The sequence below is a fragment of the Callospermophilus lateralis genome, chromosome 14 (assembly GCF_048772815.1).
Source record: "Callospermophilus lateralis isolate mCalLat2 chromosome 14, mCalLat2.hap1, whole genome shotgun sequence".
NCBI classification, from domain to species: domain Eukaryota; kingdom Metazoa; phylum Chordata; class Mammalia; order Rodentia; family Sciuridae; genus Callospermophilus; species Callospermophilus lateralis.
The window spans coordinates 42842503-42858466 of NC_135318.1; the positions used below are offsets into that span (position 1 = coordinate 42842503).

Genomic DNA, 15964 nt, shown 5'->3' on the forward strand with positions numbered 1-15964 from the left:
AGATAAACAGGATCAAAGGAAGGCAGGAGGGAAAAAAACAGTGATTAGAAGTGTATCACTCATATTCAGGTCATCATACTTAAGGAATTAAATAAAGTACTTCACAATTGAAGAAGTCTGCATAGTAATCAACATAAGCAACAAATGAGCTGTCATTAAGGGATTAGCTGGTGATTTCTTCCATAAAAGCTTAAATTCATAATGCTCAGAAAAAGAAAATGCAACATAAAACATTCACAGGTAACCTTGTAACTATTGCTACAATTTCAGTACTACCTAGTTTCAGAACTACACTGAGAACAATGATGGTGACCACAATTCAGAACAGATTTTACAACTTTAAATAAACATAAAGTTCCAGACACCACCACCCAGAGTAGAAAATAAGAGGGAACCAATCAAAATACTTCAGTTTTAGAATCATATAAGTGGTAATATAATAGAAGCATACTATAAATTTTTTTTTTAAAGAGAGAGTGTGCTGGGAGCCACAGCCAATTAATATGATGCATGGCATTTTTGATTGAAAGGTGATGCCAGCTAGCCATTGAGATGATACGATTATGTTAAAAATTACATTCATATGGATACCGGACTCCTGCTTCGGGACTCCTGGAGAGTTCCCATTGGTTGGGAAAGTGCAGTAGGAGGGAATTCCGGGGAGGCGCTTGCGCTAGAGTTCCGGGAAGGAACCGGCAGAACACCGCGTGGGTGGATAAAAAGGCTTCCCAGGCACGGACGTATTATTGGCGGTTCTTTCAAATAAAGTTTGTTCCTGTTTGAGTGGCTCGTGATCTTGTGCCCAGCCAGAGACAGCGGCAAGAGTGAGAGATGGAGAGAGAGAGAGAACGAATTTTAATATTTATTTTTTAGTTTTCGGCGGACACAACATCTTTGTTTGTATGTGGTACTGAGAATCGAACCCGGGCCGCACGCATGCCAGGTGAGTGTGCTACCGCTTGAGCCACATCCCCAGCCCCAACATACTATAAATTTAAACTAGTTTCTCTAAAAAACAATAAATCACATCTAGACCCTAAATAGCATACATCACCTAAAAACAATGGCGTGGTTTCTTCTAAAGTAGTTGCATTTGGATCTGCCCCAGCTTCTAAAAGAATCTGTGCGATCTTCCAATGTCCTTGACTTGCAGCAAGATGTAACGCACAGAAGCCTTCAAAAGTCTTTGTCTTAATGTAGTTTTCAGAAGAATCTATGGAAGAACAAAATCTCATCAATCAGAAGATTATTACTTACTACTTTGCTTGAAAAGCAAAGATTATCAGAGGAGAGGTGGAGTTGTAGCTTAGTGGTGGAGCGTTGCCTCACACATGAGTCACTGGGTTCAATCCTGAGCATCACAAAAAAAATAAATTAAATAAAAGTATTGTGTCCATTTACAACAAAAAATTTAAAACAATAACAACAATAACAAAAAAAGATTATGAGAGGAATTTAATGAAATATTAAAAGTTAACTTATAAATTATAGGTCTGGGGCTAGGGCTGGGGCTGGGACTTAGCGGTAGCACACTTGCCTGACATGTGTGAGACGCTGGGTTCAAGCCTCACATATAAATAAATAAAGGTCTATCAACAACTAAAAAAAAAAGATATTTTAATTATAGGTCTCATAGTTCAAAACTCTGGTAAACCAAGGAGAAGTTCTACAGGGATCCTATTGTCAACAGTTCTTTGATTTTCTTACCACACAAATTCTGCCCATTCACTTTAATTTTCTCTTCTCTAATTCTTGGTAGGGAGCAGGAGGGAAGGGGCAGAAAATCAAAGGTCACACAACATCAAGATCTAAGGAGGATGCAGCACCAAATATTTGCTTAAGCAAGATTTACTGAAACATTAATAAGTTTGGTTCAATTTTTAAATTTATTTCTAAATCGAGGAAGAAAATGGTCTCACCTCTAGCACTGTACTTAACTAACACTATAAAGGCAATTTTAAATATACCCTTTCTAACTTAAGGTAGCCTTAGTTAGTGAAAATTGCCTTTCCGAAAGAATAAAACACACCCTAAACAAACCAATTACATATGTTTAAGAGAAACTTCTGAATTAATTTAAGGAATGCATTTGTAATGAAAAACTAAAAGTTCAAGTAACATTCAAATTATATAAATAATATCTACATTAAAAAATTTTAAATACAGCAAAAGATAATACTGAGAGGTGACTTACTTACCAAAACAATAAAATTCTAAGCCCATATCAGAAGAATGGACTCTATGGTAGAGGCTGAATGGTGAAGGCTTTTCTGAGAGTGGTAATAAAACAAACAAAAAAACTTCTAAAATATTTTCCTGAAATACCAGAATAGAAACTAATGATCCTAAAGCAGTCATCTATTTTAAGCTTTTCTTGTAATTATAACTCACTGATAAAATAGGCAGACCAAGCTATAAAGTTCAAAAGCAAGCTATAAGTATTTAAAGAAAACAATCTCAGACTTTACAGAATACTAAATGGCAAGCAGAATAGTCATATTTTAAAGTGCCTTATCACAGAAAAAGTGTTTCAGAAATTAGTCAGAAATTGGTATTTATTAAGATGAGTTTATTTAGATCAATTAGAGATTAGTATTTAATGTATTACATGTGGAATACAATTAAGATTTTTTTGTCACAAAACCTTATAGTTTTGTGAATACAAATGATATGAACAACTAGGAACACATAGATATGTATATAAATAATTGATATACATTGAGTTCTTAAGTGGGAAACTTCAATATTATGAAGACACCAATTCTTCCCAAAATAATTCATACATTTAATATAATTATAATTAAAATGCCAGTAGAACTATTTGTTGGTTTTGAACTGTTTGTTGGTTTTATACTTGGTAAAATGATTCCAGATGTTTGAGTGTGAAGTAAGACAGGTAATAATAACAAAGAATTTAGAAAAATAAACAAGACAAGCATTGTAGGGTAGCCTGGATTTATGCATTAAATCATGTCTTCAAGTTAAAAACAGTAAAATAATGTGGTACTGCTACAATGCAGACAGGAGTAGAGGAGAAATAAATAGAAGAGGGTTTTGAGAAGTAGCTCAGTAGTAGAGTGTCTGCCTAGCAGGCAAGAGGCCCAGGATTCAATCCTCAACATGACAATTAATTTAAAAAAAAAGTAGAAGAAAAAAAAAAAAAAAAAGTAGAAGAAAAGCAGACTGAAAAGGATGACAATTGGAAAGTTAAACCTGTAAACCAACTTTAAAGGAGTCCCTGTTAGAGAAAGAAGGATACATATTCTCTTCCATTAGGGGAAAAAGAGAATATAATCTCAATCATTTAAGTACTATGCTTTAAGACAAAAGAGTATACTAATTTACAGCAGGCAGAATTAATTTTTTTTTTTTTAATCAATCTGGAGGTAGGTGGAAAGGGAAATCCTAGGGAGACAGTCTGGGACAAAAGGGTATATAGGCTCTAGGACTTTAATCCAAACTTGTTACCCACTGAAATCTTTCCCTGCCTCTCTCCACTCTTTCAACAGTTTATGTAACATACCTTTCCCCACCCTCATATTCTAATCAAATTGACCACAGAGACCAAAACACCTCAAAGATATTTCCCCGCCTTACCTCAACAACTCAATAAAAGGCAAGACATACCCAACCCTTGGTTTTTGGGACTGAACCCAGGAACTATATCCATGTTACCACTGAACAATATCCCCAGTCCTTTTTATCTTTTATTTTGAGGCAGAGCCTTACTAACAAGTTGCTTAGGTTCTTGCTAAGCTGCCAAGGCAGATCTTGAACTTGGGGTCCTCCTGCCTCAGGCTCCTGAACTGCTGGAGTTACAGATGTGCACTACCATGAACCACTTACCCACTTTTATTTGGGGCCCCGCCTGATTTTCATCTATCAGAGCTGTTCCCTTTCTTCTCAAGGTGAAGCCCCTCCCGCAACATACTGCCTTTGTGTTCATGTTCTTTGGCCAAATTTCATTTTTATTGTCATTGGGTCAAGAATTCTCAACCCTAGTATCACTAAGATAGAATGCAGATTGTAACATAAAAATTTAATTGTATTCTGAGGAGGTAGGAAAAAGATGCTGGTCCACATAATTTTGAGAAATAATGTTATGACTAAAAACTGTAAGACTAAATACAAAAGGAGCTATACATAAACACTATACTCTATTTGATAAAGATGTTTCCTGTAGATGTAGAGATTTAGCAATTCTGAAACCACTATGTACGTGCATACTAAAATGGAATAAATAAATAAATGGCTTATGAATCTGAAGCCCAGCTTCTTAAGCAAAGGCTAAAATGAACCTAGAATGTCATACTAGGGTCTAGACATCAGGATTAACCCATTTAATTTAACAATATAAGTATAGATGGCTAGATACAATTATGTAGAGTTATACAATCATAGTTATAGTTATACATGTACAATTATGTGTTTAACTACATATATATGTATATACATAAATATCCATAAATATATTTTCTAACTCTGTCTACTGAAAGGGTTTCAAAATGAGTGACAATCTAGTAAGAGTGAAAACATCCAGTCCACAGATCTTGGTTTTGAATATCATTCAACAACAACAACAAAAAAAAAAACAGGTCTCTTAGAATGGTTGATTCTCGGGCTAGGGCAAGGAATATATAAAATGAGCCAGTGCATACTGTAGGTTCAGAAAATTTTAAAATGCTCAAAAAAAAATAAAGAAAAATCAAACCATGTCAAAGGGACATGGGATTCAATCTGACAGGGCATCTAATGGCTGAAACAATTTGAGAAACAAATAACATTTTATTGATGGACAGACAGATGGATGGAAGGAAGAAAGAAGGAGATGAGCTAAATCTCCCAAACAGAAGATTCCAAATAATTTATATAGAGGTTCCACCATCAAGGAAATAGAGCTTAATCCCCACCTCTTCCCTCCACCACTGCACACCCAGTGTTGGAGATTAAACAGGGCCTCAACACATCTAGACCAACACTCTTGACACTGAACTACAACCCCAACTCCTAATTCCCATCTCTTCAGTGCAGGCCACCCTTAGTGACATATATACATACCTACCCTATGAAAGAGAAACAAAACCTCTGATACAATTATCTGTGAAGTAAAGAATAGGCATTTCTCACTCAAGATGAGAAATACTGAAATTAATTTACTACTAACCTGAGACCTTGAAATTTTTACCTATAGAAAAACAAATATACTCAGCTAACTTTAAAACACTGGACCAGAAAGGTAACATCTTAAGAGTTACAAGATTTAGGCTACAATTCTTGCTCTGCCAGTTATAATCTATACTACACTTTCGGTAAATTACTTGAACTATCTGGAGCTCAGATTCCATAACAGTAATTCAGTGGGGCTCAACAGAATTATATATTTAGTTTCCTGAGTTTTTGTGAGACACTAATAAATATATATTATAATCATTCCAATATTATGGATTGTAAGAGTCATTGTCAATTTGACAAAATCTCCAAAATATTTTAAGAAAGTCTTCAGAACCCAATCTAAATTGGGTATGGAAGTTCCAATGACAAAACTGCTTCCCTTAATTAATGTGTGAATTTTTCCAAAGGCATCTTACCCAACTTGTACTAGACCATCATCAACTACTCTCTCAATTTCATCCTTGCCTGACAAGAGAACTTCTTAAAAGAAATGGATCATACTTTTTTCAGTTGTTGATGGACCTTTGTTTTATTTATTTATATGTGGTGATAAAAATTGAACCCAGTGCTTCACACATGCTAGGCAAGCACTCTACCACTTAGCCACAACCCCAGCCCATCAAACTTCCTAATACTTGAACGTCTACTTAATCTCACTGGAAGACAAAGTGGTTTCTATTTCTCATCTACTTACTGAAACTTTAAATGGTAGGAGAATTAAAGACTCCCCTGATAGACAAACATGATGAGCATATCTTTCTTGCTTACACTTTGAGGGTTGGGTCCATCTAAACTGGACCAATGCCAACCATCTGTGCAGCAGTGACAAGACTAGGCTATAACACTCTGCCAATGATACCAATTAGTGGGTGTATTTATGAGGATGTTTTGAAAAGAGATTAGCATTTGAATCAGTAGACTAAGTGCAGAATTAAGCAAGAATCATGCAATCTGTTAGTAGGCCCAATAGGACTAAAAGGCAGAGGGAAAATTTCTGCTCTTCTTAACCTCCCTATCTTAAGTAACCATCTTCTACCCTTGGACATCAGAGTTTCTGGTTCCTAAGCCTTTAGACTCTGGATTTACACCCATGCCCCTATCCTGGCCCTTAGCTGTCTGGCCTTTGGCCTCAGACTATTAAATTCACAATGGTTTCCCTGGTTCTTGGGCCTTCTGATATATTTTAAATATATCCCTCCGACATAGTGAATGAACAGAGCCAGGGCAGAAACAGAAGATATGTTAGGATGCTATTGCAACATTCTGGAGAAAAGATGATGTGGCTAAGACCAAGGTATTAATAGTAGTGAGAAATGGTCTGATTGTGTGTGAGTGTGAGTGTGAGTGTGTGTGTGTGTGTGTGTATGTGTGTGTGTGTGCGCGCGCGCGCGCGCGCGCATGCTCATAGGTATATAAGACACATAAACATAAGAATTTACTGTTTAAGGATTGGATGACGGACATGAGAAACAAGAAGGAATGGATGTCTCACAATGGAGTATTCCCACTTAATAAACGAACAAGTAAACAACTAAGGGATTAAAAGACCTGTCCAACATCATACCAAAACAGTGGCAGTCACTAGAACCCATCCAACCATAATCACTCTATTTCACTATCTTATTTAACTGTTAGGTCGGCAGGCTCTTCCCTTCCCCCTCCCCTTTCCCAGCGGCTGTTGCATGGAAACTTTCCACCTGACTGAAGAGACCTGAAATGGCCAACCCAGAAGCTGACAAGGCAATGGACACCAACAAACACAGGTTCCTACAGGCTGATGCAATTGCCCTGTCAACTCAATCAGCCCTGACGAACACAGGACAAACTTGATCCCCCTAAACTTGGCTGGACCAACCTGCTGTCCTTAGATGCAATTTAGATGGCCTAGGCCCTCCTACCTCCGGTTTCCCTTATTAGCATTGTTTTCGCCTTCCCCTGCCAACCCACCCAACCCCCCACCCCACTCTGCGCCTGTCTTCGGGCCCTCACCCTTTCCCTGACCAGTGAATCTTGGCTGGGAACGCCTCCCAATAAACCTTCTTTTGGTGCCTCATTCTCATTCCGTGGTTCCTGATCTCGCATGCCCCTTTCTGCTTTACATTAACCATCTCTAGCTCTGTTACTGTGTTATACTAGATTCGTAGGACCCCAATAGACCTCCAGGAGCCGAATCCGATGCAAGCACACAAGAGTCTTTATTACAAGCTCGAGCCTGGACTCACAACCGTTCCAACACAGCGGTCCAGGGAGTGAGTCCCGGTTCTTTGTTCAGTGAGATTTTACAGGTTTTGGGAAGATACTCTATGTGCCATAACGTCACACAGCAAATCATTCCATACTGCGGGAAAATCAAACAACAACTCTTAACATTGATTAGCACATTCAATGGCCAGAACAAGTTGGGTAGGGGTGATTGGCTAGTACAAGAAGGGAGTTGTTTGAATTGATTGGTTTAGGCCACGAGGGGTGTACCTGCTAAACTACATGGTTTCCCAACATGCTATCAACCACCATAAACTACTTGAGGGTCATCTGGCATTCCAGGTATTTTCCCTGTCTTAGGCTGATTGGAGGTTGCTAGGAGGGTTGCCATGGGACCTTACCTAGCCTAACTGAGTCAGGGACACCTAGTGCCTCAGACCTCTCCTGTTATTTACAGACAAACAACTCAGCAGGGTGGGTATGTACTTAGGAGTGCTCTGTGGGTTTTTCCAAGGACAAGGGTCACGCCCCCTTCCTTAGGACAGGCCTTGAGGTAGAAGCTGCTGTTATTTATTTATTTTTAAAAATGGAGTCACATTAGTTTCTCAACTATTCCTTGTATTTCAGCATATTTTCTTATTTAACATGAAGTTAAGTAAAAGTTACTACAAGCAGATGACTTATTTGCTAAATAAAAAGTATTTGTTAGGTAGTGGCTCAGTGGTAAAGCACTTGTCTAGGACAATAATTTAAATAATTTTAAAACTAAAATTAACATTTTTTTAAAGCAACTAAAAGGCCTTCTGTCTCATTCTAATGTAGTTTTTCTAGCTGGTAAAACAGATAACCCAATATGATGATTTCTGGACATTAGTTCCAACTCTAAGAATGCTATTAAAAAAACAACCAAATGCATTGAAGACTGAGCCCCAAATTGTTATCATCTCCTAAAGTAATTCATATGGCTGCTTTCCTACCTTCTACAAACCCTACTTCCTATCTTCATAGCCTTACTCTAGTCCTCTACATATAATACACATAAATTAAGTTTAATTCATAATATTCAATTCTAACACAAAAAGAGCTAGAAAATTGTATTTAAACATTTATAATAACTATTCATCTAGCTAACTATGTTTGGCTACTTTACCCTCCAAAATATCAAGCTCAGAAAAAGGATAATCACTGATGATAAAATTGTTTCTTAAAATTTCTAAAAGAAAATACAGATGAACCTGAACAGCCAATTCAAACACCATTATTTGAAAGCATACCCAAAATCACTCAGTAGCTAAAGGAAAAAAAAAAAAATCTGTAATATATACATCACTATTCTGATGTGGGCAAGTGATATAACATTATATTATAAATGAGCTTTTAGGATAGAAAAGAACATTCAAACTCATGCTGTTATGCTCGAATTCAGGACCCCAAAAGACCACCAGAGACCAAGATTGATGTAAAGAGCAAAGAGGTGTTTATTGTGAGCTAGCTCGTCCTCCGCGCGCACACACAGCAACTGGTAATGCTGAGAGGCCCCGAGCCCAGGGTTTGCAGCAGTTTTATACATTCTTTGGAGAGGGCAGGAACTTCATATACATCATATAGCAAATCATCACACACCGCGGGAAAATCAAATAACAACTCTAAAACATGATTAGCACATTCACTGGCGGGAACAAGTTGGGTAGGGGTGATTGGTTACTACAAGAGGGGGATTTGTTTGAACTGATTGGTTTAAGACAAAAGGGGTGTTTGTGCTGAACTACATGGTTTCCCAACACGTTATCAACCACCATAAACTACTGGGAGGGTCATCTGGCATCCCAGGTATTTCCCTGTCTCATGCTGATTGGTGGCTGCTAGGGGGTTGTTATGGATCCCCACCTAGCCTGACTGAGTCAGGGACACCTGGTGCAGCAGATCTCTCCTGTTGTTTGTAGATAAACAACTTAGCAGGGTGGGAATGTGCCTAGGAGTGCTCAGTGGGTCTTTCCAAGGACAAAGGTAATGTCCCTTCCTTGGACAGGCTTTGCTCTGAGGTAGAGGCTGGTTTTTCAATGCCTTTCTCTGTCACCAGAGATAATTTGAGAATTCAATCTTTATAGTTAACTTCAAACAGGGTTTTACAAACATATCTTAAGCTTTTGATATTTGAAGCACAAAGTCTCTTTTTCTAATTATCTTTAAACAATCATCTTGTACAAAATAGTCTCTAAAAAAAAAAAAGTAAAAAGAAAAGAAAAAAAAAATCACTACTGAAAAAAAAGTAAGGATTATCTCCTTTCCTGTCCACAAGGTAATGATTGGTAGTTCTGATAAGCTATGGATCCCAGAAGTCTAAATTTTAAGAAATTATACCTGACTGGAAGTACACAGGGAAGAAATGTAAATAGTTTAGTAAGTATTAAAACATGAAGTATTACATTCACCTTCAGCTTAAATTAACTCAATACAATAAATGTTTTCTTCAATTAAATGTTAGAAGCATGATCTAGTAGGAAAAAACAAGAGCATTAACATCAGAAGTGGGTTCAAATCAAATACGTTTGTTTATTATTAAATACCTTAGTTTACTGGTAACATTTGCCAAGTTGACTTCTGTGAGCCTTGGTCTTTTCATAAAATAAAACGATAAGTATAACAGGGCCTCTAACAGCAATATTTATATACTAGATAAATTATGTAAATCAAGCATCTGATATAGTAACTTAGAAATCAGTGTACAATCACTATTAGTTTTCTTCCCATCCACCTTCTCCTGAGTGTCAGAACCTCTTCTTCACTTCATGCCCTTCACTTAGTAGTGTGCTATTTAACATTTAAACCCAGTGTGCAGCACCAGCTGACTTCTCTGATCTGAATGAATCCCACCATAGATGGTCCCAAGCTACAAACATGGAGTTACTAAATGCAGCATTGCAAAGATGAGTACAACATTACTCTCTATCCCACTACTATTTTACTTTCTTCACAACACTTTTACCTTTTGAAAGATTCTTATTTAAGTGGTTAGGTATTTATCATCTGTCTCCCTTGACAGGAATGTAAGCACCATGAAGACAGAGCATGATTCATGCCCTACTATATCCTCTGCAAATACAAAGCCCAAGTAATGGGAAAGTTTCCCAAAACTAAGGAACTAAAAGTGTTTCTTAAAAGGAGAAAAAAAAAAAAAAAAGGACTAATTCAAACAAAACAACCTCAAATTCAGTTGTACCACTCCTTTTGTTCGGAAAGGAAGAAAAAAAAATTGTGATTAGCAACTACCAAATGCTTAAATTAAAACAGCAGACTAAACCATGTGTGGTGGCATATGCCTGTAATCCCAGGAACTCTGGCAGCTGAGGCAGGAGGAACACAAGTTCAAACTCAGTCTTAGCAACTTAGCAAGGCCCTAAGCAACCTTGTTATTAAATATTGTTTTAGAGACTTTGTCTCTAAAAACATATATATTAGAAAAAATTTTTAAAGGACTGATATATGGGTAGGTGGTTAAGTGCCCCTGACTTCAATCCCTGGTACCAAATCAAAGGGAAAAAAAAAAAAAAAAAAAAGACTGTTTCTGCCATATCACCTAGCATAGTCCATAAAAGTAAGCAAGGCACAAGCACTGCCACATAAAGGACAATATTTACAGATGTCTAGATGGAACATTATGCTCACATAATCCAAGATAGGTATTCTTATCAACCTTGATAAGCAGTTATTTTAGAATTATAGAAAGGGAAACAAATACACCCTTTTATTAATCCAGCATGTAGAAGCAGTATTCCGTAACTTGAATATACTTTACCTGCATGAATTAACATCCGCAAACATTCTACAGAGTTGTGATATGCTGCTTCATGAATTGGCATCCAGCCCCTGTTATCAGCAACATCAATGCTACGACCCTTTTTGAGCAGTTTCCTTAAGATTTTAACATTGCCTTCCCTGGCAGCAAGTCCAACTGTAGAGCATGTGTCCGAGTAAGCTTCTGTAAAATCCATTCTTTTGACCAATCTACAAAACAAGGTAGAAATACTATGGTCAATAAAACAACAGTGCACTCTTAGAGATTAGCAGGTCACAGAAGACCTGTCTAGCACCTTTCACATGACCACAGAGAAATCTACTGTCATGCTAGAGCCTAAATCAGGAGTCTCTCAAATCAGTACTCCTTGAACTGTTAGTATTTAAAATACCAAGGAACTTTTAAGTGTTCTTTTCTTCTTCCTCCAGAAGTATCTGTAGCTTTTTCCAGCAGGCTTCTGCTCCTATTCATATCCTACCAAAATATACTCTTTGGAGCACTGCTGTTGAGAGAGCTAAATAACTCTACTTATCAAAATGTAAGCTCTATTAGGCAAATAGGACTACTTAATTACTAGCTATGCCTAGCTTCTATACATACTCTATAGGAAACAGCTAAGTCTAAAACAGCTTAAAAAATAAAAAGTGAAGGGCATTTACTGAGAAAAACAAAGAAAAGCAGTCCTTTTAGTTTTCCTGCCCTTCTGGTCCTACTCAGGTTTCTCAGTCTCTATGAAATAGTTCCACTAACTAAATACACTGAAAAAACAAAGAACAGCCACAAAAAGCTGAGCTTTCTTTCATAAACTAGCACAGAAAGTTCTTTAAAGGCATTATTGCCCTCATCATCATCTCCCTTCAAGTTCCCCTGCATCCAGAGTTGAGCACAGCTCAGTTTATGACTTTCTCACAACAATAATTTTTTAGTGACACTAGGAAGCAGGTTGGGCTTAAATTCAGGATTCTCAGAGAAACAGTTATTTCCTAAGGGGTAGTCCTTCTCAAAAAATCCCATAACATTTTTTCTTTTATTTTATGTGAAGAAAAGAAAAAAAAAAAAGCTTTAAAGGTACTGAACTATGGCTTTGCACAGGCTAAGCTAAGCAAGCACTCTACCACTGAGTTACATCCCCAACCCTTTTTATTTTATTTTGAGACAGGGTCTAAGTTGCCAGGCTAGCCTCCAGCCTGTGATCCTCCTATCTTAGCCTCCCATGTTGAGGGATTATAGGCCTATGCCACCATATCACTTTATAGTCTCTAATAATCTTAGGAGGTAGTCAAGAAATGCCAACATGTCTAGCCCAACACAGGTGAAAATTTTCAAGAACCATGTTCTACGTAATTTATACAGGAAAAAAAAAAAAAAGATTTTAGGAAAGAGGTTAAAAGAAAGTGCATAACATTTCCTATAGCAAATTTAACTAACCCATGGTCACCTTAAATACAAAACTGTAACTGCAGAAGTTGATTCTGTAGCAGGCTAAACAGCTAATATTAGCAATGGATTATTCTATTTGTATTAACTGATCCATTACTGGAATAAGTGAAGACATTTATTACTGAACATCTAATTATACAACTACCAGTTATATATCAAGCACCAACTAGATGATCAGCCCTGAGAAGTATATAAAGATGACAGTGACATAATTTCTATCTCAAGTTGTTTACAACCTAGTAGAAATGATAAATATATATGATTCAAGATAGAATGTGGAGCAGGGCACAGTGGCACACATCTGTAATTCCAGCAGCTTGGAAGGCTAAGGCAGGAGGATCTTAAGTTCAAAGCCAGTCTCAGCAATTTAGCAAAACCCTAAGCAACTTAGTGAGACCCTGTCTCTAAATAAATAAATAAATAAATAAATAAATAAATAAATAAATAAATAGGACTTGGGATGTGGTTCAGTGGTTAAGTTCCCATAGGATCAATCCTTGGTACCAAAATAAGTGGAAAGGACAGCCAGGCATGGTGGCAAATGTGTACCTTTAATCCCAATGACTCAGGAACTGAGGTAGAAGGATCAAAAGTTTGAGGTAAACCTCAGCAACTTAGTGAGGCCATAAGTAATTTAAAATTTTAAATAAATTTTAAAAAAGAAAGAACAAAAATGGAAAGTACCATAAGAGAAATACAGATAAAGAGCCACAGAAATCAAAAAAGAATCTGCTTCAGCTCAATAGCAACAGGAGTTGTGCCTTAAAGGATATGAAGGATTTGAAAATGAAGACAATGGACAAAAGAATACTCCTAGGCAGAAGGAAAGGTAAAACCAAAAAATGTGGACATGAATAAGCAAGGGTAAGTAAAGGACAGTGAATAAGGAAATGATTCATTCACTTTGGAAGGATTAGGTTAAAAAAGAATAATAGGAAAATGAGATTACTAAAGTAGCTTAAATCCCATTAAGCTTCAAGTTCTCAATTCTATGAATGTTTCAACAAAATTAACACAGGTGCATAAAAATAAGTGGGAAATCAAAATCTAGACATATATATGAATAAATAAAATAATAATTCCACTGTTATCATAATTATATTGTTATGTCATTCTATATAATTATATTATATTATATATTATATAATTATATATATCTTAAGTGGTTTATTGTTTTGTTTTCTCTTTGGTACCAGGGATTGAACCCAGGGGTGCTTAACCACTGAGTCACATCCCAGTCCTTTTTTAAAATTTTCTGTAAGTTTTTATTTTAATATTTATTTTTAGTTTTAGGTGGATACAATATCTTTATTTTATGTGGTATTGAGGATTGAACCCACACCTCACATGTGCTAGGTGAGCACTCTACCACGTGAGCCACACCCCAGCCCTATCTTAAGTTTTTATAGGTGTTCCACATCTGGAACCATGGGACAAAATGGGTTATTAAAGCTAACTGTGGAGGCTCTTGAGACAAGGTATATTTTTAAACTATGATAATAACATGTAGCCAAGACAATTACAATAAATTTTTACCAAAAAAAAAAGAACAAATTACACACTTTATGGCGATTTGTAAGAATGTTCATTTAATACAAGAAAACTTTTTTATGTAGAAAACACGCATACATAAAGACACACACAAACAACAATTTAAAAAACACTAAAAACAGATTTGGAGCCAAGTGTGGTGGCACACATCTGTAATTTCAGTGGATCAGCTTGGGAGGCTGAGAGGAAGATTTCAAGTTGAAGGCCAACCTGGAAAATTTAGGAGACCATATTTCAAAATAAAAAGAGCCAGGCATTCTCAGTAGTTCAATCCCCAGTATCACAAAAAACAAACAAAAAAATTCCAACATTTCAGTAAAAATAAGTATGGTGCCCTTTCCAAATTTTACTGGTTTTTCTTTCAGTTACAAAATAATTTTGTAAAATATATTTTTCAGATAAAAAAAATAGATGATAATCTTTTAAAAATATATAAAAATTAGATAATTCTTTCAGGTTTGTTTTTGTTTGCTTGATTGTACCAGAGATTGAACTAGGGATGCTTAACCATTGAGCCACATCCCCAGCCATTTTTTTATTTTTTATTTTGAGACAGGGTTTCACTAAGTTGCTTAGGGCCTCACTAAATTGCTGAGGCTGGCTTTGAACTTGTGATCCTCCTGCCTCAGCCTCCAGGAATTACAGATGTGAGCCCAGGCACATGGCATTCTTTCAGCTACTAAAAGAAAGAAGAGGCCAAAAGAAATGTGCTATAACAGCAGGATCATTCCTTTCGACTCCTATACTAACTAGCTAAATGTTAGTAAACTATTTACAAGATATTTCCTCCTTTTTCAAAATTTCCTTATTCAGGGTAACAGTACAGAGTCAAGCAAATGCAATATATAAACCTCAACTGAGGTTGGGAGTGTAGCTAGGTGGTGAAAGGTCCTGGGTCAGATACTTAGCACTGTTCAAAAAAATAAAAAATAAAAACCTCAACTGGATTCAGAATTTCTAGAGGGAAAAAAAAAAAAGAACCCCTTCCCCCCAAAATATTTTTGAGATACCTATAACCCAGGAACTTGGGAGGCTGAGATAGAAGGATCATGAATTCAATGTTAGACTGTTTAACTTAAGAAAAAGCCTGTCTCAAAATAAAAAAATAAAAGAATTGAGTACACAGCTCAGAGGTAGAATGCCCCAAGTACAAGCCCCAGTACCACAAATAAATAAATGAGAATAAACAAAAAAAAATAGTAAACTTGTCAACTGTTAATTATTGAAACTACATGGAGAGTATTTAGATAGTCACTGCCCTTGTTTTTCTCTCTCTCTCTCTCTCTCTCTCTCTCTTTTTTTTTTGGGGGGGGGGGGTATATTTGTATTTAAAAAAAAAAAAAAAAAAAAAAAAGAGGAGAGTATGGGGAAAAGAACAATTCCAGGCAATAGGAAACTACGATTTGGAGAAATACGAAGAAAACTTCTTACTCTTTTTCTTTAGTAGCTTCTGCTGACTTCTTAAGAACACAAATAATAGTTTCTGAACCTGGGTGTTTCAGCATTCTTCTCTAATTAAACACTAAAAACTAAAGACGATGAAATAGTTAGAAATTCTCAAGAAGAAAGCAATCATTTTGTAAGGCTTCTATGATAGTTCAAAGTGTTCTTCCTAAAAAAATATTTTGGAAGCATAACTCTAACCACCAGATTTTAACATTTTTTAGTATCCTTAACCCCTTCAAGAAACTCATAAAAGCTATAAAATTTCTCCCCAGAAAAGTGCATAAACAGGAAAGACTAAAAAGATAAAGGTTATCTTTCGCGTAACATTTAAATATGTAAACAACTTGCATGGGAAAA

The 15964-nt window shown here is 36.3% G+C and overlaps 1 protein-coding gene across 1 annotated transcript in view; it reads right to left on the reverse strand.

The window, feature by feature from the left end:
* Asb3 (ankyrin repeat and SOCS box containing 3) overlaps positions 1–15964 on the reverse strand; it is a 106673-nt gene that overhangs the window by 63371 nt on the left and 27338 nt on the right. The window contains 2 exon segments of the mRNA XM_076833036.2: positions 1055–1213; positions 11171–11379. Of these exon segments, the coding sequence (XP_076689151.1) occupies positions 1055–1213; positions 11171–11366 (355 nt within the window). The 5' untranslated portion in view covers positions 11367–11379.